This window comes from Fusarium keratoplasticum, chromosome 6 (genome assembly GCF_025433545.1).
Source record: "Fusarium keratoplasticum isolate Fu6.1 chromosome 6, whole genome shotgun sequence".
Classification (NCBI taxonomy): Eukaryota; Fungi; Ascomycota; class Sordariomycetes; order Hypocreales; family Nectriaceae; genus Fusarium; species Fusarium keratoplasticum.
The window spans coordinates 3,008,347-3,018,180 of record NC_070534.1 but is presented as its reverse complement, the minus strand read 5'-3'; the positions used below and the strand labels follow the sequence as shown (position 1 = coordinate 3,018,180).

General features: G+C 53.2%; 4 protein-coding genes across 4 annotated transcripts; 3 read left to right on the top strand and 1 right to left on the bottom strand.

Annotated features, from left to right (window-relative positions):
- Positions 1-2,241: 2,241 nt before the first annotated feature.
- On the top strand, positions 2,242-3,458 carry NCS57_00891300 (uncharacterized protein; the record flags this gene model as incomplete). Its single annotated transcript, XM_053058711.1, has 3 exons — positions 2,242-2,295; positions 2,451-2,831; positions 2,991-3,458. The coding sequence occupies 3 exons, from the start codon at positions 2,242-2,244 to the stop codon at positions 3,456-3,458; spliced, it is 903 nt and encodes a 300-aa protein (XP_052912542.1).
- A 276-nt stretch (positions 3,459-3,734) lies between these two features.
- Positions 3,735-5,010, bottom strand: NCS57_00891200 (Maintenance of mitochondrial morphology protein 1; the record flags this gene model as incomplete). Its single annotated transcript, XM_053058710.1, has 2 exons — positions 3,735-4,917; positions 4,976-5,010. 2 exons carry the CDS (start codon positions 5,008-5,010, stop codon positions 3,735-3,737), a joined length of 1,218 nt encoding a protein of 405 aa, XP_052912541.1.
- A 433-nt stretch (positions 5,011-5,443) lies between these two features.
- On the top strand, positions 5,444-7,228 carry NCS57_00891100 (uncharacterized protein; the record flags this gene model as incomplete). The annotated part of the gene is made up of 2 exons (XM_053058709.1): positions 5,444-6,571; positions 6,623-7,228. 2 exons carry the CDS (start codon positions 5,444-5,446, stop codon positions 7,226-7,228), a joined length of 1,734 nt encoding a protein of 577 aa, XP_052912540.1.
- A 262-nt stretch (positions 7,229-7,490) lies between these two features.
- On the top strand, positions 7,491-9,600 carry NCS57_00891000 (uncharacterized protein; the record flags this gene model as incomplete). Its single annotated transcript, XM_053058708.1, has 3 exons — positions 7,491-7,585; positions 7,643-7,907; positions 7,963-9,600. 3 exons carry the CDS (start codon positions 7,491-7,493, stop codon positions 9,598-9,600), a joined length of 1,998 nt encoding a protein of 665 aa, XP_052912539.1.
- Between the last annotated feature and the right edge of the window lie 234 nt (positions 9,601-9,834).

Genomic DNA, 9,834 nt, shown 5'->3' with positions numbered 1-9,834 from the left:
GACGGGGGCTGGGCGAGATCTGAAGAGATTTTTTCCTTTTCCAAAGGGAAGGTCATTGTAGAATGGGGGCAGCGAATCAACCAGACTTCAAATCTCAGGGGAAGAGGGCAATGAAAACGGTTGTGTCCACGACGAGCTCTGATTTGTCCCCTCAGAGACTGCACCTCTAAAGGTTGTGGGCAAATCTGTCTGAACTGATTGGGTTATCGGGACACTATTGGCGGGGACGATGCTCTGCCTCGACGCCCAATAACACATGGTTCCCTGCAAACACCAGCCTGCTGCTCGTAAGATGTCGCTGACCTCTGTCTTTCTGGAACAGCGAAGAAAAGGCCAGGCTCTGAGAGAGCAGAGAAATTAACTGGGACCACCTCGGCCAGGTGGCAAGCCTTCAATGGGTGCTCTGCCCAAAGTGGTCAAACCATGGGGGAGCCTGGGCACAGAATGACGATGTGCCGGCAGCAATACAGGATCCCATCCTGGGCATCAACTACCGTCAGCCATTCAATCTCACAAAAACCAGGATAAACTCTTGCGTTTGTTCTTTTCTTGGAACGAAAAGAAGCAGTTTCGAAAGTCGAGGGCCGTCGAAATTGGCCGCCTCTGTTGTCTCTGCTTCTGGCGCTTGTTTTACCTGAATGTCGCAAACTTGTTGAAGCGACCAGGTACTTGCTCCGCCTAACAAATCCGGTGCGGACGCATGTACATGGTCCTCGCGGCGTCTGTTCCAATCCACCAGCCGAGAGAGGGCGCCTCTCGAAACCGAGACCTGCAGAAACACCTAAACGTGACCTTTTTTGTTTCTCTCCACCAGGTCGCATTCTGTGTCCTCTGTGTCCAGGCTGTCGACAGCCATTCCTCGCTGGCGATTTACAACTTTTCAAGACGTCTCTGTTCTTTTTTAAGCTTTGCCCTAGCTTGGCGCCGCGGACGAGATCTTCCACTGGGGCTCCGCTGATGTCTTTGTCAGACGTGTCAGGCTCGCGTCTCCGTGTTTATTAAGTCGCGTCTCTCCCTCTATTTTAGTGTCCCATGGGGGCTCCAAACCTCGGTCTAGGACAGACGGGCGAGACTGTTGATTGTCGGACTATCGCTGGCTAGTGTCGGCAGCTTGCCGACGAGCTTTGTCTCTCGGTCTTGTCTTTCAATGTCTCAAGCATGAAGACTTGACCGCAAAGCCAACAGACGGTCCCTTCTCAGATGAGATGGACCTGTTCTCTTATACAACAATCTCCATGCCGTCATGCTTCTCGGCATGCTCGGTCTGAGCCAACAAATCCTCCTCTCGACGATTCCTTTCCTCACGCTCTTACGTATCGGTCAGTGACCACGGAACAGTCTCTCCTTGGTGCCGGGGCCCGCTGAACCTAATGCAGGTACCGTCACTCGCCGTCTCTCGCCTTGATTCATGCCCTTGCCTGAGCTGAGGTAAGGGGATCTCGTCAATGTCTGTGGTGGCTGAGCAGACGGACGGACGAGTGTGCGGCTACACTAGTCATGCACGGCTGTCGATGGACATCTTGTCCCGTTCACAAATTCATCTCCCGACTGACCAGCTCGGGATATTACAAAACATTCGTGTCCTGCTTTCATTAGGTCCCTTATGAGAACGCGTTATAACTCATATCTCCACATCATTTCGCTTCCCAGGGCTTTTATGTACCTTGTAGCTCACCGCATGCGGAAGCCGCGCATGCCCCCATAGCTCGTATGCACGTTGAAATGAAGGACGAACAATGCCAGGGGGAGAAAAAGAAGAGGAAAAGTGCCCGGTTATCCCTCACTAGCTCCCGTAAAGACCCTGCACATTTTTTTTCACAGTGGGATGGTCTTCTTTCCCCGTGATGGATGTCATTATTCCCGTGGGGGAGAAGAGTGCCAGTCTGCTTACCCAAGCAAGCATACTCCATCGAGGCAAAATGGATGGATCCAATTCTGAGGACAATGGCATCCAACCAAGTTGTGGCTGGTGAGGACAATCTGTGCTTTTTGGATGCTGGTCCTCTTTTTTTTTCTTAGCCCGGCGGTTTCGTTTCTTTGAATGGCTTCTCTTTGACAGAAGAGTGCGGTAATGCTGACTGTTTTCTCTCTTGTTTGCCCCATTGACATTCCTCCAACCTGGTTCTTCTTTTAGCCAGCTTCTTCTTCTTCTCTCTTCTCTCAAACTTGAACCTGTTCCTCTTCATCCTTCACCAACAACCGCTTGAAAAGTAAAACAGACCCTCCTCACAAGAGCATCCAATGTCTACCTCGATTTCAGCGGGGTTCGCACCGCCTCACGCCGTGGCCTTGTTGGTGAGCCTCACCTGTTCCTAGTCCCCCAACCACGATCCATCCACATTCTCACAACCCCCTGGTTCATATCACTCTCTACCTCCCCCAGCATCAAGAGATCACATCTTGCGTCTCATGTAGTGTTGACTTGCATCATCTGAACCATTAAAAAACAGGTCGTCTACTGCCTCGTCTATGTCATCCCACTCTACTTCTCGGCGGCCACAAGGCCCTCGCCAACCCGCTCCAGGGATGCCCCCGAGGCGATCCGCGCACGCATCTTTGTCGTCTCGCTGTCGACGGCCATCTGCTCCCTCGTGACGCTGTACCTGCTCTCGTCCCACGCCGCCATCGCCATCCCCAACCCCTTGCATTTCATGGGCTACTGGCCCGTCGGCCTCGTCGACGCTGCCCGGGCCCTCTGGCTCACAGCCTTGCTCTTCGCCGGCCCCCTGTATGAGTCGCTCATCGTCGACGGAGCCGCCAGGCAATGGCTTCATCTCCAACCTCTCAGGGACCTCTGGACTGACTGGCCCACCTGGAGGAACATGGTAGCGGTACGTCAACTTGACTTTGTCCCCTTGATATCCCCCATGCTGCCCCTGTCAATCCTCAAACAACCCCCGCAGTCGTCTCAACTTCAGCCTCTTCTTCACACCGCTTCTTGTACCTTGTTCTAGCCTGGTTTTTCCGTCTCAATACTGATTTACCGAAAGGGCCCAATCACCGAAGAATGTCTATTCCGTTCAGCTGGAGTACCCCTACTCCTCCGTTCCGGAGCCAGCCTTACAGGCACCATCTTCCTCTCACCTCTCATCTTCGGACTGGCTCATCTTCACCACTTTTATGAGTTCCGAATCACCCACCCTCATACTCCTCTTCCCGTGGCCATTCTCCGATCCCTCTTCCAGCTGACTTACACCACACTATTCGGTGCTTATGCCACCTTCTTGTTCTTGAGGACCGGCAGTCTTCTGGCTGTTGTTCTTGTCCATGCTTTCTGTAACTGCATGGGCCTGCCTCGTTTCTGGGGCCAGGTTGACCCATATTGGCTAGCAGAAGATGATCCAGCTCGGAAGCGATACACGGCCGTCTATTACGTGTTCCTGGTGGCTGGTCTGGTAGCCTGGTTGCAGAACTTGTACTCGTTGACCGAGACTCCCATGGCTCTAGCCGAGTTCTGAGATGACTTCCGCCACACCGCACGTTTAGATCGTCCACACGACTAGAATTAATAAAGAATCTCCCTTCATAGACTACGCTATGGCCGTCCTCCCCAGGCTCGGTGTTACAGACGTGTAGGTCAACGCTGAATGCTCTTGTCTGTGCGCGTTATGAGCAACGAAACTCTAAACATTGACACCTGCCGGTCATGTGGACATTCCAGAAGCTGACAAGAACCGTGCGAGTGTTTCATAATTAAGTGAATTGGAGTGTTTCTTAATACTAATAATACATGGCTATGTACCTCTCTGAGACCGAGGGAGCGATCCGGGCATCGACAAGTCGTCACTGTTGTCACTTCTCGTTCCCCGGCGATGACGAAGTGATGCTCGGTCCCTACTACCAGCATCACTTCCGAACACCTCGTCCCGCAAGTCTCGACCAACATCCTTACCCTTTGACCGACCCATAGAAGCGCTCCCCTCGGCCAGCCCGTCATCCGGGCCTCGGGTATTCTTCTTTCGCGGCCACAGACTTGGGAGGGCAATCTCCTGAAACCGTGGCTCAACGGCTCGCTCATCAAACCACCGGTGGAGGCGGGCCTCGACAAGCTGGGCAATCTTGGGGACGTCCTGAAGTCGAGAGCGGCTGCCGAGAAGACTCCGAATGGAAAAGTCCAACCGGTAGTCGTCAAGAAAGTTGAAGATCATCCTGGTCGGCTGAGAGGGGTTGCTAGGGATGAAGGATATTGAGAGTGTGCCACTGAATCTGACCACCGAGACGGCCAGTGCGACAGGAAGTACCGCCGATAATTTCTTGGGATAATTAAGTAGGAGCTTCGTTTCCACGGCAAGAGTGAGCATGTCGCTCAGATCAACATCCATCCGTGCTTGAAGGCGCGTGCCATCTCTCGCTGCCGTAGCCGGGTCAAACTTCTTTCCGATACCAAGACTCATTCCATCTTCATCAACGGGGATGATGCGACAGTTGCTGAAGATGGGAAAGTCCTCGCCCAAGCTCAGCTCCGTGACCCTGATCTCATCGACGAAGTCCGGGCGCGAGGTCCCATTCAGCGCCTTGCTTAGAGAGTTGAGAATGGCATCATCATGCTGCGCATCACTGCGGAACTGTGCAATGGTCTGCGCAATGAGGACGTTGAACCAGTCGAGACTCTCAGGCTGATGGCTGTCGACATTGTAGTACGTCTTGCTGAGGATGGACCCAATGGTAAGCACGGGAGGGTTTCTGAGGACGCTCGACTTCTTGCGGCTCAACTCCCTGTCTTGACGATTGCCAGAGCTGCGCAGACTAAGCAACGAGCGCTTATGAGCAAGCGTTCTTGACCGTCGCTCGGTTGCCCTCAAGGAAGCGGTGACGTCGGGTGAAGGAGGGTCACCAAAGATGAAGAACTTTATGAAGGCGGCCAACACAAGCACGACCGAGATTTGTCCGACTATGAAGCCTTGGGTGAAGGACAGACTGGTCATAGAATGTCAGATCGGGTAATTGCCATGATGCAGGGTACGTTGATACTCACGTCCGTTCGGGTGACTGGGGACAGGTATCACCCATGATTGAGGATGAGGGGGAGGATCAATGGGCTTCTAGAAGGCTCAAGGGCCCTTGATGGATAGCCTCGAAGGAAGTACAACGCAATCAATAGAAACCGTCCAACATGATGACGGTGTTGCCCATTCAAGCTTTTGATGTCACCGAGCACTCATGATGAAGAGGTTGGCTGCATGTGGAGCTCCTTCTCAGCTTGCCGGGGGAAATCGGAGTTATGCAGGTACCGGGGTGGCCATGCTGTTACTGGGCTCACTTCATGACGACTACTCTCAACCAGCCTCCCTGCAAGCAAGAACCATCATCGATTTCCCCAACAAACAATCACAACACGTTCGAATAACGGAAATTGTTCCATCACAATTCTATTGAATACAGTATCCGAAAAACCAAGGAATACCTCGCTGCGCAGCCGTAGAGTGCTGCACCAGCCGCCATCATGGACGTCGCCCAGGCAATTTCTGGGTACATCAATAAGATCATTACGACGGCCGATACGTCGTCTGCCAAGATGAAGATCCTCCTTCTTGACAGGGAAACTGTTTCTATCGTCTCTACCGCAATCACACAATCTTCCCTTCTCAGCCACGAGGTCTACCTCATCGACCGTCTGGACAGTGCAACCCGCGAGAGGATGCGACATCTACGCTGTATCTGTGTCGTGCGGCCATCACCCGAAACCATCCAGCTGCTCATAGACGAGCTGCGAGACCCCAAGTATGGAGAGTACCAACTGTATTTCACAAACGTGATTAAGAAGTCATCACTGGAACGCCTAGCCGAGTCGGATGACCACGAGGTGGTCAAGTTGATTCAGGAGCATTATGCCGACTACACCGTCATCAACCCGGATCTTTTCTCCATCGGCCTCACACTTCCCCAACGCCGCATTTGGGCCGGCGGCCCCGATACTTGGAACCCCGACTCCCTACAACGCTGCGCCGAGGGTCTTCTAGCAGTGCTACTATCGCTTAAGAAGAAGCCTCTCATCCGATACCAAAAGACAAGCCCCATCGCCAAGAAACTGGCATCCGAGGTCCGGTATCTAATGACACAGGAAGATCAACTATTTGAGTTCCGTTCAGTGGACACGCCCCCAATCCTTCTTGTACTGGATCGTCGAGAGGACCCCGTGACGCCGCTACTTACACAGTGGACATACCAGGCCATGGTGCATCACCTCCTGGGCATACAGAACGGCCGTGTCGACTTGAGCGACGTGCCCGACGTTGGACCGGATCTGAAGGAGATTGTTTTGTCCCAGGATCAGGATCCTTTCTTCAAGAAGAACATGTTTCTCAACTTTGGTGACCTGGGAGGCAACATCAAGGAGTACGTTGGCCAGTTTCAGTCCAAGACTAAGAACAACGAAAACATTGAGTCAATAACCGATATGAAACGATTTATTGAGGAGTATCCCGAGTTCCGCAAGCTCTCTGGCAATGTTAGCAAACATGTCACGCTGGTTTCGGAACTCAGTCGGAGGGTAGCAGCGGAGAACTTGCTCGAGGTCAGCGAGCTAGAACAGAGCCTGGCCTGCAACGAGAATCATGGAACTGACGTCAAGGTAATATTATATCACTGATGCGAGAGTTTGACGTCGCTAACTAAGTAACAGAACATCCAACGACTCATCCAGTCTCCCAACGTCACTCCAGAAAGCAAGGTTGGCCTAGTGGCCCTGTATGCTCTTCGATATCAGAAGCATCCCTCAAACTCGCTTGCCATGCTCACAGACCTCCTCGTTGCAGCTGGCGGTGTGCCCCATCGGCAGGCAGAGCTTGTCGACAAGTTGGCAGCATACCACGCATCGCTTCAGGCGTCTCAGTCCCAAAGCGGAATCTCGGAAATCTTTGAGTCAGCCGGCATCTTTTCTGGAGCGTCGAGCCGTTTCAAGGGTCTCAAGGGTGTTGAGAATGTCTACACGCAGCACAGCCCACTTCTTGAGAGCACCCTCCAGAACATGATCAAGGGCAGGTTAAAGGAACAGCAGTATCCGTTCGTAGAGGGTGGAGGCACGACCAAGGACAAGCCTCAGGACATTATCGTATTCATTGCCGGTGGCGCTACGTATGAGGAGGCAAAGATGATTGCAGGGCTAAATGCGACGAGTCCCGGCGTGCGAATCGTGCTCGGCGGTACAACCATCCACAACTCGGCCTCGTTCTTGGAAGAGGTTGATGATGCTGTCACCTCATGGCCAGAGGCTCGGGGCAGGCGATAAATGGTTAGAGAAGGTGTATTCTTTTATGACAGCGATGAGTTTTAAGGTCTCTTTTTAGTCTAGAATCGGGTCTGAAAAGCTCTGAGGGTGTCTACAGAGACGGGAGAGCCTGGTTTTGGTGTTTAGGTAGGTACTTAGGTTGGTAGTTAGTTCAACTCGATAGCGTCATATTCCGGCTAGTCGCAACTCCATTAATGGCAACTGATTGATTTCAACATTGGATGGCGAAAGGCGAATTTTGCATCCCAAGCGACGACATGCAATGCGTTCCCTATTAAGACCAAGGCCAACCGTCTGGCGACGTCAATGGCAGATTGGAAGACGACGGCATCTTGCAACTGTCTCCGGCGACTCAAGGTGAGCTCTAATATCCCTCTGTCGCTTATCGCAATCTTGTCTAACAGCCCGCCATAGGCCTTTTGATGTGGTGGTAATTGGAGGCGGCCATGCTGGTGCCGAAGCATGCGCCGCGGCCGCACGAGCCGGAGCCCGGACGGCCTTGATCACACCGAAGATTGACAACCTAGGGACATGTTCGTGCAACCCGAGTTTCGGAGGAATTGGCAAGGGAACCATCATCCGGGAGATTGATGCGCTCGATGGTCTGGCGGGGAGGATCATTGACAAGGCGGGCGTGCAGTTCCACGTGTTGAACCGACGGAAAGGAGCGGCGGTTTGGGTTTGTGACACTACTGGCTTTTACGAGATTGACAAGCTAACGGGTATTGCGACAGGGACCTCGTGCTCAGATCGATCGAGACTTGTACAAGAAATACATGAGGGAGGAACTCTCTTCGTACCCGAACCTATCCATCGTCCTCGACAGCGTCTCCGACATCGTCCTTTCAGAACAAGAGCCCGTAGACGGCGCTTCAAGTCGCATCGCCGGTGTGCGACTCGAGTCGGGCCAGGTCCTCCCCACGAGCAAGGTCATCATCACGACGGGGACATTTCTCGGTGGCGAAATACATATTGGTCTCGAGTGCTATCCTGCTGGTCGCATCGGAGAGGCTGCTACCTTTGGCCTGAGCAAGTCGCTCCGGGATGCGGGTTTTCAGCTGGGACGTCTCAAGACGGGTACACCTCCGAGAATCGCCCGGGACAGCATCAAGTTTGGCATCTTGGAGAAGCAATACGGAGATGATCCTCCTTCTCCGTTCAGCTACCTCAATGATACGGTAGCAGTGGAGGAGCAGCTGACTTGCGGTGTGACCTATACGAATGAGAAGACGCACCAGATTGTCCGGGATAACCTCGACAAGACGATCCACATCCGCGAGACCATCAAAGGACCTCGATACTGCCCTTCCCTGGAATCCAAGGTTATCCGCTTCGCCGACAAGGACCGGCATATCGTCTGGCTCGAGCCTGAGGGTTTCGACAGCCCCATCGTCTACCCGAACGGGTTGTCAATGACAATTCCTGCGGATGCTCAGGAACAAGCACTCCGCACGATCCCAGGCCTGGAGGACTCCAAGATGCTTCAGCCCGGATATGGAGTTGAGTACGACTACATCGACCCTCGCGGCCTAAGGTCAACGTTGGAAACAAAGGCCATTAGCGGCCTGTACCTGGCCGGACAGATCAACGGAACCACAGGCTACGAGGAGGCTGCAGGTCAGGGAGTTCTCGCGGGTATCAACGCAGGTCGTGCAGCCAAGGGTCTCCCAGGCGTGTCCCTGTCACGAGGCGATGGCTACATTGGCATCATGGTCGACGACCTCATCACCAAGGGCGTCACTGAGCCATACCGAATGTTCACTTCACGCAGCGAATTCCGTATGGCTGCCCGAGCTGACAACGCCGACTTCCGACTTACATCCAAGGGCCATGAATGGGGTGTCATCTCGGACAACCGATGGAGGGTATACAGTGATGAGCGTCAGCAAATGGACGATCTCACAAAGGCCCTCCGGTCTGTATCCCTCAGTCCGGCGCAGTGGATCGAAAAGGGCTTCCATCTCAAGCGCAACACGGCCCGACGTGATGGCCTCGACATGCTCCGGCTCTCAAGTTCCAACACACGCATCGAGCTTGAGCAGCTAGTGTCCGTCGTGCCCGAGATCATGAGCTACTCGCCGCGTGTACGCAGCCGTGTTGCCATCGAGGCCTTTTACGCCCCCTATATCAAGATGCAAGAGGCGGAACGCAGCCAGTTCACCAACGACGAGCGTGTCCGCATCCCCACGAGTCTCGACTACGATGAGATTCCTGGCCTTGCCATCTCAGAGAAGGAAGCTCTCAAGGTCGCCAGGCCAGAGACTCTTGCCCAAGCTCGACGAGTCGAGGGTGTGACTCCATCAGGAAGTCTACGACTCCTGGCCTACGTCAGACGAAACCCATATCGAGAGAGTTTAGGCGAGGTCCCTTGAAAGAGGGAAATAAAAGGGAAATAAACAAGCTTTGGATTGAGTTTTCCCCTTGTATGAAGAAATGTACGAATATCTAAAATAGAAGGGAGCATTTGGGCTAAGGCGTTTTTTTATCTTGCAGGGGGAGATCACAAAGTCAATCTATAGTTGGGGGAACCGGTTGGTGTTGTGGAATAAGCTTATCTCGAACGGACAAAAAGCATATTTTGACTTGTCGTCTTTTTTTCGGTTCTC